General features: G+C 39.8%; 1 protein-coding gene across 1 annotated transcript in view; it reads right to left on the bottom strand.

Annotated features, from left to right (window-relative positions):
* Positions 1-22,323, bottom strand: part of GMDS (GDP-mannose 4,6-dehydratase) — a 423,256-nt gene that overhangs the window by 67,204 nt on the left and 333,729 nt on the right. The window contains exons 8-9 of the mRNA XM_061449337.1: positions 16,537-16,655; positions 7,618-7,714 (exon numbers count right to left, since the gene is read on the bottom strand). Coding sequence (XP_061305321.1) covers positions 7,618-7,714; positions 16,537-16,655 — 216 coding nt within the window. The remainder of the gene's footprint in view (positions 1-7,617; positions 7,715-16,536; positions 16,656-22,323) is intronic.

Genomic DNA, 22,323 nt, shown 5'->3' with positions numbered 1-22,323 from the left:
CTTAAAAGAAAAGGTTACAACGAGGTGGGAAACAGTCAAAATGTGAACAATATTGTTAACGTATTCCTTGACTTTTAAAATCCCATTGTAAAATAAAATAAACAGCTTCTGAAAGGGAGACAGATCTTCAGACATGCTTCCACTTTTGAATGTGAACCAGCAATCAGGTCTGCAAGTGACCTCAACCACCTCTGACTCCAAGGTCTTCAGAAATCCCTGGTGGGAACAGTTTTGTGCTGAGACACTCTGCCACAATTCCAGCCTCATTGGGCACTCCAAAATGTGGTCTGAACCACAGATTAGCTCTTTTGAATGTCTGATCTTGTGTAGGAATAAGAAATAGGCTGTAGGCAGTAGAGACCACTGGTAGGAGGGAAAACTTGGCAGTAGTGACAAATGTGTCTTTGGTGCTGCTTGAGCCTGGACTTCTGTCATAGCTTTTGCCTGCTCCAGGCTTTATCCCACCCCCATGACTTCTTTTCAGAGGCTTTGCATTTCCTACCACATCTGCTGGAGCACAGGGAGTGTTTGTATGGGACAGGCATAGGACAGCCAGTGATAAGAAAACAAGGGATGGTCCAGATGAGGGTGTGACAACAGAAAGAGATAACAGGGAGGAGGAGGAGGCCAAATGGCAGGCCAAGAGAAGGGGGAGGCAAGAGGATAAGAAGTGAGATGAAGAGAGACTTTCTGTGCATGAATAAACATGAATAAGTGAAGAGGGGGCAGCAAGACCCCCCACTGCCAGGAAGGCAACAGAGAATTAAGGGCAGGAAACGTCACTGCAGGAGCAGTTGATTAAAACTACAAACTGCATGAACTTGGTTGAATCCCTTGCCTGCAGAGCCACCCTAAGAGAACCTGGTTAAAGAAATTGTCTTGAGCTATTTCAGCATCTCTGCTCCTGCATTCTGAGCTCATGTATGATGGGACAGGCAAACAAGAATAATCAGCTGGCACAAGTGTCTGACCATTTCAGTTCCCATCACAGACGAATTGCTTTACTTCATATTAAGATGCTGCAATGCACGTAAGCACACTCTTAGCTCCGAGTATGGAAACTGTCCCTATTAACTATTCATGCCCTTGAAGTGAAGCACTTGCTTGGATGCTTGGCTGAATCAGGGCCTAATTAAGAAGGTAAACAGCCTCCTATCCTCATTCACCTCTGCCTCAGCCTTAATCCTCCAGTCACCTAAGTTTAATTTAAAAATCTGTTTTCAGGAGTTGAGCCTGGATCTGTCACATCCAAGATTGCCACTAATTGCTATGTGTCAACGGCATTTAGAAAAATGAGCAATGAATTAAATCCACCGACCTTTCTGCCTGGATGACAGTTTTATCTTTACACCTTAGCTTTTCAAGAGGGTTGCAATCTCTTTACCCACCCAGAGTGGAAAATTGCATTGCCCAAAGTCAGTAAGAGATTTCTTCAGCTAATCCCAACATTTCTGAAGAAAAACTACTGATCTTGTAAATGAACATATGGTGCAACACCCAGGGTGCAAAAGCACTCCAACTCAGACCCCAGGAGGTGAGGACACCCTCTTCCTCTGGCTAGTCTTGTCAGATAGTTGCGGTATTAGGGGATTAGAAAGCAGACTCAGAGAAACAGGCTGCTGTTCTCAGAAAGATCAATGAAGATGTGAAGGTCACAGATGACACATGGCTGGTTTCAAAACCTCAGGAATGACAGCAGCGAAAGAGGTGGTGAAGGAGGAAGGGGAACAGAGCCAGCTGTAGAAGTTGCCAGAGAAATATTTTGTTGGAGGCACAGCAGAGGAGGAGCAGGATGACGCAAAGAGAAGCAACTGAGTAAGGCACAGCATATGAGGACTGCAAACGGTGTCCAGAGGGATTCCTTTACTGGATGAAGCTGTCTAATACTGATGTAATGGGCTAGTTATGAAGCAAAAAATCAGAAATCTGTGTGGGAGTGTTGGAGGGGCACATATTAGGTATCTGCTTCCACAAGAAAGGAGGTAAGCTAGGCCTACTGCTAAGAGCCTGTTAAGAGGATTAAACAAGATAGTGAGCAAGACTGGACATAAACCTGCTGAAGCTTCTCATGTTTAGTGACATATTGAGAGGAAAAACCTAATAGCAAAAATGATCATCCTATCCTCTAAGGAATAACAAAGATGAACAAAATGAGGGTGAGATAAAAAAAGTAGAAAACTACCTGTGGAGGGATGGTTGTGTCCATTAGGAATGGCAGCAGAGTACAAAGTCATCAGGCTTCCCTCCTAACTTTGTCACTGCCTCATGATCTCACTCAAACAGCATATTCTGTCTGCTCTGCTCTGCCATATATGTGTTTCAGAAGCAGAAACACAGTAATACTGTTTTTTTTTTAAAAAAAAAAACATTTTTCACATGCTTGTTGAGAAACATTGAAAGTATGTTAAGTGCTCGGTGCTTTGTCAATGCTACACAATGACAAGTTACTACTAATCATTATTTCACTTGGCTGAATTTGTCATGTATGTTTTCAGAGATACCTCTGAAATGCCTGATACGTAAGGCCTTAACTAAAACAAACAAATAAAATCTACAGCAGATATTATTAACAAGAGGGACAAATAAAAGGAAGAGGGTGGCAAAGCAATGCAGAGAGAATGCCGAGTTTAAAGTAGGGAAAGATAGAAACATTTTGGCTGACACAGCAGCAAAGTCAGCTTGGAGAAGAATTAAGGACAACAGAGGTAATCATTTACCAACGCAGTAGTTTTAAGATGTTGACATATATTTTCAGACCAAGGAGGAAAAAAAAAAAACAGATAAGACTGTCAGAATTATGACAACTTCTTCAGTTGACTGCTAGTGAGGAAAGTAGACAGGAAAGGCATCTGAAGATTATTCTTCCTTGAATGCTCCCATTTAATTTTCAGGAGTATTAATACAGGCCACATATTGACATTGATGAGCAAAAAGATTCTTGAGGAAGGGAAGCACATGTTTCCTTGTGCAGACATCTGAACGGCTTACAGTCACAGGCGGCTCTGAACTTAAAAGTAGGAAACGAAGCTTGCATGAAAACTAAAGTAGAAGTGCGGGGCATTGAGGGTTTTGTGATTATGGTTTCGTTAGACTCTAAACGCTCTTTAGGGCAGGAACACTTAGAGGAATTCAGAAATCTTTTCGACTTTAAGAAAGCTGACTCCGGGAGAATGTGATATGCCCCAAGGAATTTTAGCTGGAATCTTACGAAACACGGGAAACACAGAGCTGAATTTTTAAGAAACATCTGAAGAGACTGAAATTTAAAGCCATTCTTCTTAATTCTGAGGAGAAAAAGGGCAACTGAGGCAAATTCAGTAAAGTGCAGGATGTGAGGATATAAGGAGGAAGTTCTTTACTGTAACGGTGGTGAGGCACTGAAAGGGGCTGCCCAGGGAGGTTGTGAATGCTCCATCCCTGGTGGTGTTCAAGGCCAGGTTGGACAGAGCCTTGGGTGATATGGTTTAGTGTGAGGTGTCCCTGCCCATGGCAGGGGGGTTGGAACTAGATGATCTAAAGGTCCTTTCCAATCCTAACTATTCTATGATTCTATAAGTAAAGATGTAAAGTTTAGTGTAGGTGTCACATAGAAAATTTGGGAAATGTCATCTTCATCTATCTATCTATCCATCTATCCATGTGGATAATTTTGATACAATTATCTGTAGCTATAAATATCTGTAGATACTTTAGATACAATAAACAATAATTTGAAAAGCAAACAACCTATTTGGGAGGGATACAGAACTTCTCAGGAGTTAGAAAGAACACTTTTAAGGAAACGATTCCAGGAGGAATGAGTAATTTTTTTATACTGTCACAAATTTTTCCTCCTAACCATTACATGGAGTTTAATTTATATCAGTGCTAGAAAGACCTGGGAGAAAAATGTTTAATTGCTTAAGGCATATAACAAAAGGAAGAAGAAGTTAGAATGCCCTTTTTTCTTTGAAGAATAATAAGAGGCCAGATGAAGGCTTAAATATTAGCATCACATTCTGACGGAGTTTCCAGGGCTTGCTTAAAGGAAGAAAATTTGCATTGATGTATGTACATCCTCAGAGTTACAGCCACACCAGCCCACAGCAAATGTGATGCATGAATACAACCTGCAGTTCCTATCCTAGGCAAGCTGTATGACAACTACAGAAACAGGTGGGAAGCAAGGGGAAGAATTCTCTGCAACACATGCAGAGCATTAGATTCAGAGAAAAAACAGTATTTAGATATGGTTGAAAGATTTTTTTGTTCCTTTTAAAAAGTAACATAAACTCCTAACTGAGAGATATATACATCTTAAATTCTTTGGTGATAGGACAGACCAGTGAGACCTAGAGTTAATCTTCATTGTTGCAGGAAAGGGCAATGAAATGAAGCAAGTTCCTGTAGAAGTGTTAGCTTAATATCTACATGCAAAAATAAAAGAGGTAATTTTACTCAAACACCTTAACGGGCAAAATTTGATTAGAAGCAATTGTGCAATTCTTAGAGGGAAATTTCTGCATACAAATGAATAGTAATTATCTTGCGGAAAGATAAGAAAATTAAAGACGGGCCCTAATTCTCCAAAAATTACCCAACTTCAGGGGTTGAGAGACCTGGTATTTCCGACATCCTGTGCTGCAGGGCTGCTTGTTTCCAACTGATTGAGATGTCTCACTGAATTTCAGGTTTAACTTTTAAAAGAAATTTAAAATTAATTCTCATATATTGTAAATACCAAATAGATTATTTAAATCCAAGTATAGATAAGTAGCCTACCTACAATATGAATGTTCTGATTGCACCAAAAATAGAAAAGAGTAGTGAGATGATTTCTGAAGTATCTACATTTTACAGGTGATTAAACTGCTGTAGAAACTTATCTTTCTATACTGAGGGCAGCAAATGAGTATAAAGTATGACCTTACTAGCCATGTGCTAAAAAAGCCTGCACAATGTATGAAAGCATCTTTCACACTGTATCAAGTTCAGCAGTTTGCTTTTTAGCAAACTTGTCATGAAGCTTCTGTGAGAAACTGCTGATTTTAAGAAAGACAGAAGTAATGATTTCTCCCCAATCCTTGCAGCAGACTAGAGTCTCCAAATACAATTAAAAAATGATCAGAAAAGATATTGACAGGAATTCAATAGAAGCTGAAAGATATAGTACCAATTGGCTTGTACTTGGCAAGATCCAAGGAGGGAAGGAGAGAGACATGCATTAGAAGCATTAGCAGAACAATTCCCAGGACCAGTAACTATCAGGGGGCCCCAAGGCAGTCAAAAGTAGAGTGAAGAGATTTAGTCAAGGCATGCAAAGGGTCTACTTAGCTGGACCAGAAGACAGTCTCACATTTCAAGGTTTCTTCTTCAGTACAGCTAAGCTTTTCAATGGGAGGCCTTGACCCTAGGGATCACTAACTGAAGAAAACAAATGTGTTTTCAAATAAATGTATTGGCACTGTCAGAACTGACTGTACACAAGATTAGATGATATTTATTTTCACTTTTCAGAATACCATATTTAATTTTAGAGAGACAGACAGACAGACAGAAACGTTTCCAAAGAAGACATGAGTATCTGAACATCAGATTTTCTGTGTTAGCTGAGATTCAACAGCAGAATTCCTGCTAACTGATCTGGCTAAGCCTCCTTCCAAAATGTCAGCCTGAGGTTTTCCTGCCTTCAGTGGTCTCGGTGAGCATGGTGGGAGGGGACACATGCTGTGAGTCTGTTTCAGTTCTGTCATTGCTTTTCCTCACTTTCTTGGAATGGATTGGAGTTTGATCTGGTATTTTGGAATTGCACAGATGTGATTCCCTGACTGAAACACACTGAAGTTTGCCTGCCTTTGGAATTGATGGAAGAAAGGAATGAGGAAAAGGAATTAAAAACAGAATTAAAAAAAAAAAAAAAAGTTATTCTGGTTACCCATCCCGAGATACTTCAAAAAAGGAAACTTTTATTGCAGCAAGTAGATGCCACATCTTTTCATAGAGGAATTTGCTCACAGCTCATCTCCGTGTTTCTTAAGACAAAGGCACTTCTAACCCCATTTTGTGCTTCTACCTGGATCATGCTTGAGCAGCTTCATGGCCTTCTTGGGTTCCAAAGGATCCAAGTAGGGGCTGTGTTAAACACAAAGCAAGATAGGGGCAATGGAAGACAGAGATGGAGCCCAAGGGAAGGTGGCCTATGACACACCAGATAATTTTAGATAAACATCAGATTCACTATTTCAGCTGAAAATGTCTGAGTACATGAATAAGGTGCAACTACAGTGAGGGTTTCAGAACAGCTATGTACTACCCATGATTTTTGAGGAGTGAATATGTACTTGTCAGTAAGAGGTATGACAAAGCAGGAAAGTGGGTCTCACAAAGCACAGACTTGTTGGGTCGAGTGTCCTTTTCCTGTTTGGCAAGTCCTTTTGTCTCTGTGTCCTCCTTATCATCCTGACACCTCACCAAAGCCAGAATGATGGACAGCTCTTAATGACTTCCTAGTGTTTGATTCTGATACAGGGCCCAGCCCTTTTATGCATAACATGAAAGTCTATTCCCCCCCTTGAATTTCCACTTTAGAACCCATGTCCACTTCCACACATGCAACTCCCCACTCCCACCCTGCAATCTGTGCCTGTCTTGTCACACCTTGCTTGAATCAGGCAGCTAAAGCCAGCACTTCTGAATAGACGAACTGACAGCCAATGCTATGTCAGCAGCCAGTGGGACTGGTATCCCCCACCCCAGGAGATGAGAACATCCTTTCCTGGGCACACCCACTCCCACTACGTACAACTGGGGCTATTGTTCCCTGTGTCCAGAAACCAGGCTCTGTCCTGTGTCCTGCATCGATCGTCTCTGCACTGCTGCCATCCTGCCTGACTTGGAATTACTACTAGGTTTTTTTTTTTTTTTTTTTTTTTTGTGGGTTTTATTGGGTCTTTTTGGTGTTTTTTTTTTTTTCCTCTCCCAGCACGATCATTAACATTTGAGCACAGGGGTTAGTGGCTTGGTCCTGCCGGCAAAGCACCCAAGAAAACAAAGCACAAATGCGCTTCTAAAATGGGTAACCACAGCTACAAAGACCTAAGCTGAACAGCAGATACTCATGATACGGAGTTGAAATACTGTCATGAAGACACAGACACTTCAAAAACCAAGCCTATTAGTATCCATCTTCCTCTGCTTTCCCTTTTTGCAGCTGGAGGAGAGATGACCACATATCCATTTGATACCAGAAGGAACAAGAAGTTGTTTTACACTTTGTTTCCCAGAAGATGACGTTTCACCCCCCTAAGAATCCCCTCCGCCGTTCAGAGAGGGTGACTGAAGCAGAGTCATGTCTCTGTGACAGGGCAAACCAACTCTGCCTGCCTGCCTGCCTGCCTGCCTGCCTGCCTGCCTGCCTGCCTGCCTGCCTGCCTGCCTGCCTGCCTGCCTGCCTGCCTGCCCGCCCGTTCCCAGGGAGCTGGCTGTGAGGGGGCCAACAAGCAGGCTAATTTAGAGCTTTAAAAGCTGGCAGCAGGAGCGCAATTAAGCCGTTTTCACAGACTGCTGGCCAAATGCAGCAATTTATTGGCTGAGTGATTGGATTATTCATTTGCAAAGCTGAGAGAGGCGTTTTCTTACCACTTCAGTTGGCCTGTAGTACTTGTGATTGACTGTCACATGAATCTTGCCAGTCTCTTTGCATCGTCCTACTTCATTTTCATTCTTCCCTTCCCACCTGTAAAGAAGATAAACATTTAATGAACCCATAATTACTTTAGTGCTCTGATCTTACCAACATTTGGCCTGCTTTCATTTACTTGAGGCTGGTGTCAATTCTCCCTGCAGGACAGTCTAAACTCATTAGCTATAGGAACAAAGGCAGAGTTCAGACTTGAATGGAGCAACAATGGCTTTTGAAGTCTCTTTGTTTTGGTTTTTGATTCAGTGGAAGGTCTCAAATGCAGGACTTCAAAATTAAATACATAATGCTAGGGGAAAATAAAATGTCCTGATTTCAAATGTCTCATGTATCTGCAAATAAATGTGACAGTGAGTATTTCCATTTGTGGCTTGGTTCAAAGTTGTTTTCTTAAAATATTTTTAATTCTTGTATTTTGGCCAATACTTTCAGGAACTCTTTAATCTGTTAATTTTATGGACATGAAGCTCTTTTTGAACAGCATTAAGCTGCATAGTTTAATTTGCGCTTAACTAGGAAAACCAAAACAAAAACAGTTCTTGAGTTTTCAGTTCTAGCTCAACATGGCACTTCACATACCTGTACTGTAAACAGTACTTACTACCTGTGAGCTGGAAGCCAGCTACTTTGTCCAAACTAGTTTAATATGTGTTGAATGGCCTGCAATTTGCTGTCATTTATGTGATCTATTTTGTTAGCAACTGTCCTGGCCTAAAATTTTGGGAGCAGCAGAAGAGAAGCCGTTTGGTGGGTAACTAGCTCTGTCTTTGGAGAGGCCAGACTGCAGCCTGGAAGCCTGAGGACAATGCTTCCTTTTAAAACAAATAGTTCAGATGACACATGTAGGAACGTACATGTGTGCATCAAATGTAATCCATTGAATGCATAAGATCCAGAGTTATGATTGAAACTCTATCCTCTCTTTGCTTTTTACCTCCAAGTGTATATCATTGTCTCTGAACCAGCTTGCCACAAAAGTGTGTAGTTATGAAGTCCTTTGCTTTTTTTTGTGTTTAAGTAGAATCTATGTCATTTAAGTCAGCACTGTGATTTAGGCTATTTAGCCTCAGTCGCCAGCAGTGAAAGAAAAGCACCCCTTGCCTCTCACTCACTAATTGTACTGCTAGCTCTTAGGATTTTGTCACAGGTTTGACTTCTCCTTGCTCCCCTGCCCTCTCCACCCCCCGAAGATTCTAGAAGACATCAATTCTTTCACAATCTCAGCCTTCATTTTTGAGTTTCTAGCCTTGAGGGCTAAAGAGGAAAGTCTGAAAATGTGACCTCTGTGTACCAATGAAGGTTAAAACACTGAAAGGCAGAAGGAAATACCAAATATGCATTATTACTAGTTTTTTAATCCCACAATTTTTTAAAGCACAACTCATGGCTTTTGGATGACTAGCAAGCCTTTAGGATGCTTGATACTGGGAACACTCAACACTAAAATAATTTCCAACGGATAATAGCCGCAGTGAAGTCAACTGCTAACAGTCAAGCTATGATGCTAAAGATGATTTATAATTTAAATTTTCTTTCTTTCTTTTGCAGTTGCTCTGTTTGAAGCCTAAACTGCAAAGTTTTCATTCAGAAGCCAAAACTAACATTAGTCCCTCCCTTCAAAGGGCAGAGGGTAAAAATGTGCAGGACTCAAATGAGCTTAATAGAAAACTAACCGTCACCAGTAAAACAACAGGAAGCGCTTAGATCAGGAGACGTCAGTTGTTGTTGGAGGTCACTGAGCAGAGAACCCCATTTAACACCCAACAGGCTCCAGAAGGCTTGGCTGAGCCAATAAAGACTCACTTAATGTCACTATCAAAGTTATATAACAATAGAAATAGCTTAAGAAGAAATCTCCACCCGTTCTGTTCAGGCCAGTAATGTGAAAAGTTCACAAGGAAAAAGTAGTACTTCTCATTGTGAACAAAGTAGCATGTGATAGCCACACTTCTAATTACTCCTGGCACCTCGGCGCTCACAGCTGTGGACACCATACTGCTGATAAAAGGGATTGTGTAGGGGCCAGCCTGACAGCAGGAGCAAGACATCCATTTAGTGAACCAACTCCCCCTTCCCTCTTCCTCTAACCACAAGGAAGGGGAAAAATCCCCATGAAACCTTCCTTAGTTTATAGTCAAGTTGCAATCAGAATTGTTAACTGCCAGGTTATCCTGGAGCATGAGCATGATGGAAGATGGATAATGAACGCTCACGTTGCTGTGGTTTTAGATAGCTTAAGCCACAAGGACTACCCAGCTTTCTGTTCCTCAGGGTGGACACCCAAGTAGGCAAGAAAATAGCCTTATGTAACTTGGGGGAAATGCAAAGGAATATGCAAAGGTAAAGAAAGTTTGGCTAATCAGGGCTGGGCTAAATTTGTAGAGGTTGGGGAGTGGATCCCCCTGACTCCCACCTGTGTCAAAGCCCAGGGCTCCCAGGCAGGTACCTGCTGGCCTTGTGTAGGCTTTTCACAAAATGCTGGTCCTACAGCCTGCAGGAAACAAGCCTCTACAGCAACACCATTGCCTGTCCCGCTCTGGGAAGCTTCATCCTGTCACTGAAGTAAAGGATGGGATGCCTTCATGGGCATAGCCAGAATGCTCTGCAGCCAGAGAAGGATGTATGAGACCACATGCTTGCTACTGACAAAGTGGGTATGATGCCCTCTGCATCTACGCTTCCACAACAAGTGCCTCACTGGTGGAGATGGTTGCTTTGGGATTGCTTAGGACAATAGACATGGTCAGCTCTGGTGGATACCACTACTATTACCTACCTCAGAAATTTCCATAAACAGAATTAATCACATTTTAGATGCATGTGCAAGTTTACTTATTTAAAATGTTCTTCACTGCAAGAACTTTTACACTCCAGATTTATAGAGGAATGGACTGCATTTAATTTAAGGCTAATTACATATCTGCAGATCACTACTGTTATAAGGCTTATTATCAGCAGTGGTGAATGCTCCTTTGCCTCTTCAAATCTGGAAATTCCAATTCTTTTTAATTTCCTATAACTATTCAGTAACACAGTAAGCTTCCAGCTATAAAAACATTCACAGATACAGAGGATTTTCTGAGGGTGAAGAGCCAGGGTATCCATGCAGTGAGGTGAGGGATGGGCAAGGAAGGACACAGGGGAGCCAGGATAATTGAGAGGGGGTGGGAAAAGCACTGCAGTGGACCAAATGGTCTGAATAGCTGTAACTTAGAAGCAAACAAGGAAAAGTATATATGTTTTTGATGTGAAGAAATCAACCAAAAATGAAACCTTTCACAAAAACACAGATAAACTGAACAAGTATATGCTTTTCATCTCCTTGTTGATTTTTACACAGAAACAGAACTGATAGCATTTAAAAAAATACTCAAAAACCCACCAGTAGCTACAGCTGCTCAACCTCTTTATAGGAAACAAAACTATCATGTACACTTTTAAAATCAAATACATGTCAACTGAAAATGTTCTGACATTTGAAAATGAAAAATAAATGAATTAAAAATAAAATTTCATGAAAATTATGGTCTTCTTCCACAGCTAACATCAGATACCATTTGTGCAGACTTCTCAGATTTGTGACCTGAGTGCTGGTACACACACAATTAAGCCAAAGCACTTCATTCTGTCCTGGCCCTTTATAAACAGCAAAACTGACACTATGTAACAGACCATTAATGTCTTTTGCAAGTAATATTTTGTAGGGAAGCTTTAAATAGAACTCTTCATAGGCCACCAGCTCAACCACCAACCTTGCCAGCAGCTCTGATGCATCAAAGCAATCAAGGATATAGGGATTGCTTAACCACAATCTTATGCTTAAATCTAAAGAACAAGTATGCTATCATAGAGGGATGTACTTACATTTTTTTTTCAAATGCTCTGATGAATCAGGTCTTCAGTGTTTGTTCACAAAAGGAACACGGTAAAAACAATGCTGCTGTTGTTCTTGTATTCCCAGCACTGTCAACCTCAAGTTTCTAAAATTTAAATTGTTATTCCACACATCATGAAATTTTTAAAAAAGAATACATGCTAGGCTCCTTTTTTCTTTTTTTTTTCAATTAATTTTAAATCTTTTGAAGCTCTTGTCCATTTACTCCAAATTGTAAGTTTGTGTTGAGAAGAAAATGTTTTCTCAAAGAATATTAATGCTTCTGTGAAAATCAAAACAATCTGGAAAGAAAAGTTTTAGTTTCAAGCGAGTTCCATTACTGTCAAGCTGAAACAAAATTCTATTAATAATATCTAAAAAGATGCTTTGACATTTTCGGAGCTTTTTTTCTTTTTTCCCCTCAGGAATGTGTTTAAAAATTCTTTTTAAGTTATTCTTTTTTAAAAAGGAGGTTAGAAGAGAAACAAAGCAGTCCAGCTGACCTGAAATCAGATATTTTTCCAAACTACATTTGTGAGAATTGTTTTCATTTCATTTGGGGGGGGGGCAATTTGTGGAATTTCCAGTGAAACACCACATTTTATTCTCACCCAGTCTTCCTTAGAGAAACTCTCATCATTCTTATGATGTATGAAATCTGATAAATTGTTACAGTCTTCAAACCTTAATTTGAATTCCGAAACAATCATTAGTTCTGCCTACAGATAAAACCTTGTATCAATAAGAAAGTACTAAAGGAATGCTCAGCTGTAAGAGTTAATTCTGCACCTGAGGTGGGTTAAATGCTTCCTAAAACATATGTTCTACAGTGAGAATGCTGAAAAAAGCGGTGCAGGCCTAGGTGAGGTCCCTTGCTCGTGTGGGTTCATCCAGGCCAGCATTCTTCACCAACCTGGCTGGGCTCCTTTCAACTATCAGTCTTCAAAATGCCTCCTGTTTCTGTATGAGATTCTGTTCCCTTCCTCCTCATCTGAAAGCTTCTGATTTTCTTAAGCTGTTAAATACAGCACACAACACTGGCCAGCCAGCAATTTTTTGGTGGGCAAAGGCCAGACCTGGAAACAGCAGCTGTTTTGATGATGACTTTTGATGGCTCCCCTTCCACATTCCCCCAGCACCATTACTGATGTATTGCTGGCTTTCCATTCTTAACAGCAATGGTTCAAATCTCATGTGCTTCTGTAACCCAACCTTACATTTTAAGGTAAAGGGAAAAAAGAAACCATCACAACAAACCAGTAAACCCCTCCTTCCTCAGTTCAATCTCAGTTCAGCCTTCACTGTCACTGAAGAGGCCACTTTTCCACTTCTGCTAGTAGTTCACCTCGTTAGACCTTATACCTTATCTCTAAACTTCCCCTTTTTAGGGTGATCTTGTATAAGACCAACTGGCATGTTAGTTAAGATAAAATTTGTATGTAGAGCCAAATGACTAGAGTAAAATACTCATTTTTACTGAATTATTTCTGATCCTGGAAGCAATGAATATTTCTGTAAAAAATGTGCATGTATTTTTAGATTAATAAAACCACAATAAATCTTTCCATTGCTTGAACTTTTTTATTATTTTCTTTTTTTTTCTCTCTTTTCTTTCCACATTTGCAGACAGCAGTCTTTGTAGCACTCTGCAAAGAACTCTGAGTGCTGCAGTGGTTTCAGGCTATCTTTGCAATCCTGTTCTAATTTAATAAGATTAATGACAGAAAATTAGTCAAGACAAGCATTTGCCTGTTTCGTTTACCCTGCTGTAGTTCAAATTATAGGTGGGAAGTGTTTCCCCCAAGTACTTCTTAATTAGTAATAAGTAGAAGGGAAAGTAAAAGAAAAAAGTGTAATCCTTACAGGGAGAAAATATTTGTAGCTCTGAGGCTTTCCTGTTAGTACAAAGAACTGAATTTGAGTGATTCAGAGGACTATATAAATACAATTTGAAATTTTTTCCTTGAAAAAGAAATGTCAGAAGAAAAAATCCACACAAGGTAGATAAACTTCTGTGTACACTTCACAGTCAATTTCAGAGACAGAATCAGTCTTATTGCAGCTGTACATTTCATTAGTGTCAAAAATGCAGTATTTTCTCTCTCTCTTATTTTGGCTAGAAGATGTAGTCCTGACATGTGCTAATGACTGGCTATGACAGAGTATTATGTTATCTTCTTGGAAAGACTTTTTAGGCAGTCCTGGATTTTCAGCGGTATAAGTTAATGTGAATTGCTAGGAAAACAAACAAACAAACAAATATCTATATATTTAGTTGTTTGATAGGGCAGCAGAATTGCTTTTCTTCCTGTTCTCTACTCTGACAGCTAAGACTGTCAAATTTGCAACTTTTCCTGCCAAAACAGAAAGCAGGGATGGTTAAGAGCCACTGCACATGTTTGCTGTGTTCTCAGATGTGCTATGAGTTCTGCCAACTGCTCATTCTTCCTGGCCATTTACTCCATCATTCCACCAATTTTGAAATGTGCATTGTACAGCAATACTGGGAAGCCATGCCATCACTTAAAATAGTGGAAAGGGCTGCTGGAAATTTCCCAGATAAGTTTTTCAGACTGCAAAATTTTGTAATACCTGCAACCCTGAAACCAAACCAAATGACCCCAAACAACCAAACAAGCAAACCGAACTTTGAGGAAGGGGGACATAGGCAGAAAGCAGCCAGACTCGTAGAAACTCATTTAGCAATTGCACTCTGGTGTGCTGGTTCTTAGTTGCCTCATGAATTGTGAAGAAACAGATCAATAGGACTCACCAGTGGGTCCCACAATGTTGAAAGGGAGGATTTTGCTGCCAGGCTACTCCCTGAAGAAACTATACTCAAACTGAAAAAGGTGGGAGTAGAAAATCCTTGGTGGTTCTGAAGAATGTGAGAAGTTACCAGCTGGACAGCCAAGAAACCAACAAGGGTAAGAAGAGAGTGACTGTGAGCATGGGCCAGCTGACACCTAGAAAAATTATGGAGGCTCTCAAAACTTTCAAAATTCTGAGAAATATTTTATATCTAGTGCAGTTTGAAAGATGAATGATGGCTACGGGATGAGTAGTGGTCCGTGGTGACACTACCCCTACCCTGGGAGCAGGGGGAAACAAATGGCTGATTTATCTGGCTAAGCTATATTCAAAATGATCAGAATTACACCACTGTCAAAAAGATCAGCAATACAATTATCATTAGCACCTAAATTGTCACCTCAGTGGACACAAAAATTGGGACACAAAATTTTTTGTGTTAGGACCAACTAAATCTAAAGTAAACCTTTAATATCCTCTTTATAACAGAAGCTATTCATAAAAGTACTTTTATTGTTATTTGTGTAGTAGTTGTTCTTTTCTTTAGGTTTTCTCAAGTGTTTAATTTGCCTTCTGAAAAGATACATGCCGATTTGTCAGTCTTGGGAAATGCTGAGACTTCTTAGGCCAGCACCAAAGGAGGGAGTTTAATTTTAAGCTAATGGATAAATTTATTGACGTAAAAAGAAACTGCTATGTTGGGAACATCTCCAAATAGAGACATTCAGCTAGATACTGAACTATAGGTTTCAGCTTCTAATTTTAGGTAATAAAAATTAAAAAGAAAGAAAAGACAAGACGTTGTTCTTGCTTTTGCAAACAACAATAGACAGAGACAAAATAGTTCTCAAATCACAGGAATTCTTAATTATATTGAGCAACTGAATTCACAGCATATTCTTATCAATGCTTACTAAGGAGAATTAACTTATAAACACAAGAAGCAAAAGTGTAATAAAAGGAGGGAAAATAAGAAAGACAAAGCAATTACTAGAGCTCTTACCACCTCCCCTATACTCTGTCAAACCTCACTACTGCTAAGGCACATGGGACAACGTGTAACCATACAGAGACATCTCACTAACAAGACATGCTAAAAATATGAAGAGAAACTTAGCCCCAAAATTGAGCTTTGGGGCTAGAAATTCCATTTATACAGTCCCTCTCTCCCCCATCAGAATTCTTTCTGGAAGTTGATGCCAAAAATTGAAACCAGACTACAAGCTCATTGAGGAGAAAATATTATTACCTCCCCAGCCACCCACTGGCTGTTCAAATAATATTGTATATATCTGTGTACTTCTGCATATTTATTGAATTTGTCAAGTTTTTGTTCCCAAGTAAAACTTATTGGCCCTGTCAAAAGTTCACCAGCTGCACAAGTGACTTTGATGGCCCGAGGAACAGCCCTGGCTCTAGCGTCATGGAAGAGCCTGTGGCTTTCCTCTCCCTTTTCCAGCTGAGATTGGTATGTTGATGCATGGGGCCTGGAGAAGATACAGAAGGAGGGAAATTGAAAAAAGAATAAACAATAAAAATATAAATTACAGACACTGCTCACCAAGCCATCCTGGTTTTATTATATGGCCTTGAGAAGGAATTTTGTATTTTCAATCAAACTATGTGGAATATGTATTGTAAACATTCTGCACCCACCACTCAACATTTTTATGGCTTAGTAGCAAAAGAGTTAATAGGAATGTAGAGTGGGTTGCTACATAATCCTTGTGGTGTGGCTGATGGGCTGTCATGCAGAAAGAACAGGGTTGGCAGGTGTCATCTCTTGAGGTTGCAGAGAATGGGAGCAGGACTGTGGGGATGTGGAGGCACAAAACAGAGAATCAGGCAGAGAAACCTCTTTTGTAGCAGTGCGATGAACAGCGTTGTGGTACTAATATCCTTGGTGGGGCATCTGTTCCGCGAGATGGAAGATGAATGGGAGAGCAGAGAATGAAGACTTGGAACAAAAAACTAAGATGTATACACCCACATGTTTTTTTCTTATGATCTAGAGGACAACACTAGACATATCTGCTGTGGCAGTCATTCATGCCAGGAAATCTTAAAAATTAGAAAGTGAGGGGAAAAAAAGAATGTAAATAGACAATAATACAGCAAACAAAGCAGGCTGGAAATGTTCAACCCCTGTCTGCTATCTCACATTCATACTTACACAATGGTTTTCCCAATGTGCTTAAATGACTTCTCCACAAATTCACGGACACTATGGACCTCCCCAGTGGCTATGACAAAGTCCTCCGGCTCATCTGTTTGCAACATCAGCCACATGGCCTGCAGAAAGACAAAGTAAGTCAGATTCAGTGCATACGTATGCAGCCTCTTTTGTACATGATACTATATTACTGCATTTTTATTTGGAAATAGCTACACATACACACACATACCCCAAGATGGGGAAATTAGCACTTTCTTAACATAGTGTCTATTAATCAATTCACTGCAACTCTAAAATGAGTTTAATTATTTCTTATTATAGAAAACAATGCTGTATTTGATTTTCAATTTGTTCCATAGGAGGGGTTTCTGCAGGGGAGACTTTAATATGTTTACTTTTAAACACTGACACTTGGTTTAATGCTCTTGAGCATGGATTCACTTGTTCAAAGAACTACATGAATTGACACAGATATGGGGAAAAAAATAAAATTTTGCAATGTTTCAGGCCAGAGTGCTGTTGTCTGTCTGTTATGGAATGATGTCAAACACATTGAATCATGAAAATGCCGGTCCTTTTGGCTCTTTCTTCTGTCACATTTGTTTTGGCTAAATGGAAATTTTAATTAAGGGTAAGCAATTAAAAAGGTAACTAGGAAGAGTCAACAGTGTATTTGACCAAATTAATCTGCTTTTCCTGCTGAATATGTGCTGAATGTTACGTATCAAAGCATCATAGCAGAAACTTTTGACACAGGAACACAGAAAACACTGGTGGAAAAGTGAGACAACCATAAAGATCTCTTTCAGTGAACCATTTGCACAATTGTAAAAACTACAATACGTTTGGAAGCCAAACTTCACATAATTGTCAACATATCTGCATTTCAGGGGGGCAAGTTTACTTCTCACAGTGATACCTTTCACAAAGTCCCCTCCCACAAACAAGTAATGATGGATGAGCATCTCAGAGGGCTGGCCAGCTAAGTCAGCATGAAAGCAGGAAAGCAGATGGAAAAAGAGGCATACAAAGACATGTGTGACTTGTCTGAGGTATTATGTACCATTCAGGTACATTTCAGGGTTTTTATGTGCAAGCCACTGCTCTAGCAACTGGACTATTTGATTGCCTAGGAACTGTAGGCAGACAGAATAATTATTACTTTAGATCAATCAAAATGATGTAAACAATTCATTTCCTTTAGAGAGGAACAGGGAATGCCTGTATGGCATGATCCTTATTTAATAAATAACCAGAAAAGGAAAATAAAATAATTCAACTTTTTCTCCATATGGTAAAAACGACTGTCATCTTCTCACAGTGTAACCCACAACGCTATTTGCATTGACCTCTTCACATCAGCTTTAAAGAAAACAGCTTTAGTAGGTCCCTTGACGGTAGTGGATACTCTGCAAATCAGATTAATAAAAGCTTCGGGACAGCTCAGTTTCTCTTGGTAAATACCACCTGAAATATTCAATTTTTCTCTCCATATTCTTAATAAATCAGTGTCCAGCATAGCAAGGTGATACATTCCACTTAAATGGTTCCATTTGCAAGTCATTTTTCTTCCCAGTAATTATTTTATGCATCTTCCAAAGTTTTGACAAGATTTTATTAAGATGTTCCTTTTGAACCTTTTTGCTTCTTGAATGTGCATAGAAGCCTGGGTTTTGGGAAATTGCTGTGCAAGTCCGTGACATTAATTGTGCTTTAGGGATATGACCTGCTGGGCAGGACAATGGCAGCAACTTTATTTTTCCTTTCCAGAGCTGAACATCCTAGACAATGACGCAAAAATACCCAACTAGCTGATGAAACTCCTCTTGTGGGAAGGAGATGTCTTAACTCATATCTCTCATATGAGCTTTCTTGGAACACTGGGGTTTCCCTGCTGATTTGAGAGGTTGCCATAAATCACCAACTCCTGTCTCTTCATGACTGGACAAGCTTGCAGGATTCAGAGTAGTAGCAGCTTCACAGAAGGATAAAAGGAGTATCTAAAGTAATTGATAGTTCTGGTTCTCCTAGCCTATAGTCCCTGATTTCACAGATCTTCAGCTTTCATTAAGTAGCCCAGCTGAAAGCAACAAACTTCCTCATATGAGAAGGCAGTATTTGCATAAATACAGATTTCCAAGATTGGACAGAGTCAGAATTTATAGCTGTACCCCTCCTGACTATAGTGGATGTTTGTTCTACATAAAGAATTCAAAGTCTCACCTTTGTTTGAAGTGTGGACAGTACTGGAGTGTCAGTTACATCTGACAGAGATATAATGTCCAAACCTCACTGGTTGGTAAGGGTCACCCCCAGCCGCAAATGGCATGTAGGTTGACTGAATATGCAATATTAGTGTAAGGACTTGCTATTTACTATGCACATCTGTAAAGTAGTACTAATATGTCCAAGCAGAAATAGGATCAGACTTACAATATTTTTTTGCCACCCCTCCACTTGTGAACACCTCAGTATTGTAATTTGTTGGATATTATTTAGCCCAAGTGCTAATGATGAACCATTCACCAACCCAGTGAGAATTTAAAATATTTACACATTTTGTGTATTGATACAAAATAGCATTGGAAGTTTCTCTTTAGTCTAAAACGTGCATTATATTGAAGGAGACAGCTACAAAACACTAACAAAAACCCAGTCTTTGACAGTTCGTTGCCCTGAAGTGTTTGGATATATCAGCTCTTGTCTACTATTTTGAAGAACAAGTAATCACCATCTTAAAAGTTCAACTTAAACTGCAGTAGATTTCTACAGGAATAACTTAGAAACACTCAAAAAAATGCAAATAGAGTTGCTAAAAGAAATTTTTGCTTCAACTTCTACCAGGAAAGAATGTTTAGATTAATGATTACCTGAGAATCTATCACTGCCGGTTCCTTTATTTTTTCTGGCATTCACAATTGCTGGCACTTAAAATTACCTTAATCAAATAAGGTGTGAAAAGCAAAGAATATACTAAAAATTATGAACAAATTAATTAATAGTTCTTTTTCCTTTGAGCAAAGTGACCAAACATTGCTGCTTTGAATGGGTCTGCATAAACAGTCTGTAAAAAACACAGGCAAGCCAGAAGATGATAGAAAAATCTTTGACCCAGCTCCACATTCAAATCTTTAATTCCACAGGTACAGCCCGTGACAATCAATAAGAAATCTGTGTACAAGCAGGAGCTATATAATTTCCCTACAGCAAGTGCCAGGAATTGATGTGATTCCCCCCACATCAGACTAATAAGGGCCCTTGACCTATCAATTTCTAGGCATTTCCTTTAAGAGTTCATATTGTACCAGACTCCAGGCTGAGAATGAGAGGAAAGGGGGACATACAGCACCAGGTTTATTTGTCATTACTGAATGGCTTACTGGTTTTAACAGAGGGGAAAAGCTTTGTTTAAATTTCCACTGAAAGTAATTAATGGTTATTGACTGGCAAATGAAGAACAGGTGACACTCTGAATTAGAAGATAAATGATCTCATGTTCTAGCATGATAATGGGTTAGTAATTGCTACAAAGCCTCAGCCTAGTGCCTCCCATCATAATGCTAGATCATGTCCAGAACACAAAGGCCTCTGTGTGAGAGGTATTCAGCAGTTCTCCTGATACAGCTGCAGAGTGATTTGCTCCATTTATTCTCTGATGGACTGCACAACTGAGGGAAAAGTTCACCCATTCTCACCTTCCTGTTCACATGCTGAACCACATGACCCATGACACGGCTGAACTGGGATAAAAACATTGCCCAGCTTTGGCTCTTGGCTATCTTTTAACCATCACAAGGTCATATATTTTATGATTTTTTTTTCTGGTGCACAAATGGAAAATCGTGGATTTTCCTTTATATCTTTGTAAAGGCTTTCTTGGCTAGGCTGACAGAAAGTCAAGAAATTATTTATGTTCAGTTCTGCCATCCCCTTCTAATTTCTTGATTGGTGCAATTAACAGAATGTAGGTAAGTACTGAAAAAAAGACGACTACTATGGAAACAATTTAGGCTTCGTCTATCTCAGAATAATGCTGTTCCTTTAATGGCAAATGAAACAAAACATATTTTTCATATTTGAACTTTTTTGGCTCTGGTCTAGTGACTCAAAGTCTAAAGGCAATACTATGTTATTTACATTTAAAGACAGAAACCTAACCGGAGAGAGATACGTAATAAGTCTAGCAAGCGGACACACTTTTATGATTATGTGGACTGGGATATCTGTTCTGCATGCCTGAACTACAGCCTCTGCCAAAATCTTTCCTCTTTCATCTTTCCTCTTTTCCCTTTTTTGTTTATAAACCCCTGCCAGTAGTACACACCACTTTTAAGCAACATATCCAGAACATGAGCCAGTCTTCTCCCAGCCCAAATAATATAGTTATTTGTACCTGGGCTAGTCTCCTTTGGGTAGAACCGAAGCTGGACTAACACAACCCACATATAGATACATTGTGCACATGTCACTGCAGTTATGGTTGTGATGCGTCTGGTTGTCTTGAGCATCTGGAGTACGCTGTAGATGTGTTTCACCATGAACTTCCAGTCCAGCATCCCAGTGAGAAAACATTCATTAACCGGACTGTCATCCATGGATAACAAAGACTCCGTAGTTGAGGTTATGTTTAACTCTATATATTTGATACTTCTCTTTCAGTGTCTGCTCTAGCACTGTATATTCTTAAAATGGGCTCATAATCACATATTTGCCTATTTAATAGGGAAAAGAAACATAAATCCAACTTCTGAGACTTTAAAGTACAACTGATGATTCCTGCTCTAGAAATAAAAGATGATTTTTCAAGAGAATTAGTAAAGCCTTTTCTTATGTCTCATACAATGCAAGACCCAAACCAGATAAGACTGAACAGACACACAATGTGATAAATTGAAAGTGATCCTGTTGGTACTAATTGCTATTACCTTGCGTTGCCACACAGCATTTTTTTCCAAGCCTTATACTGTCAAAAAAATCTTTCACACGTATTTCTAGGTATTATGCAGAGAACTTATGACTTTTTGTATTTGTTACACAGACCAAACCAAAAAAAATTGTCTCAATAATGTTTACTTTGGGAGATGGAATAGATAGTTGCAGCCTGATACAGGGTGCATTGTCCATGCATTTCAGAGACAAAGAAGCAGAAACTGAGAGACTGGTGAATGTCTAGCTCTACTTACTTATCATTTGAAGAGGGCATGGGTTACCTCAAGGCTGTCAACAATTAGGGAGCAATTTCTGACTAAGTCAGAAAACATTACCACACAGGGAGACCCAAGAGTACATTATCACCATTTATAGAAATTATATCTTTACAGTATTCCATACACTATTGTCTAGAAGTGGGCAGAAGAATTCAGTGGGTTGGACATGTTACTCTCTAGTGATCCCAAACATAGCTATCCTGCTGGGGTGACCACTGAGAAGGAGAATTGAAGATTTTGGGCCAAAGCATGATGAGTCTTTACAGGGATGTGGCAGCAAAGGAAAGCCTTCTCCCCATATGGCAAGCACAAAGGCCTGTCATGACTGCTGTTCCTGCATGCATCATGAGGCACTGTTCCCTTTGTGCCATAGCAGACAGGGCTATTGTATCACCTCCCTCTCCTCATTGTCCCAAACCAATTGCACTGGAATGGAAAGAAACAGCTCGGCATCTTCTGCACTGCGCGACACAGGGAAATGTCATGCCAATGCACTTCCTGCCTGCCTGGATGTGAAGTAGTTCCAGATGCCATCACCCAGCTCCTCCTGACACAACCCAGCTGACTGGCTGGGGTT

This window comes from Pezoporus flaviventris, unplaced genomic scaffold (assembly GCF_033815535.1).
Source record: "Pezoporus flaviventris isolate CSIRO_AGI_PZ_B2104156 unplaced genomic scaffold, CSIRO_AGI_Pfla_v1 ptg000007l, whole genome shotgun sequence".
Classification (NCBI taxonomy): domain Eukaryota; kingdom Metazoa; phylum Chordata; class Aves; order Psittaciformes; family Psittacidae; genus Pezoporus; species Pezoporus flaviventris.
Note: the sequence above shows the minus strand (reverse complement) of the source record. Positions and strands in the feature narration are given on the sequence as shown.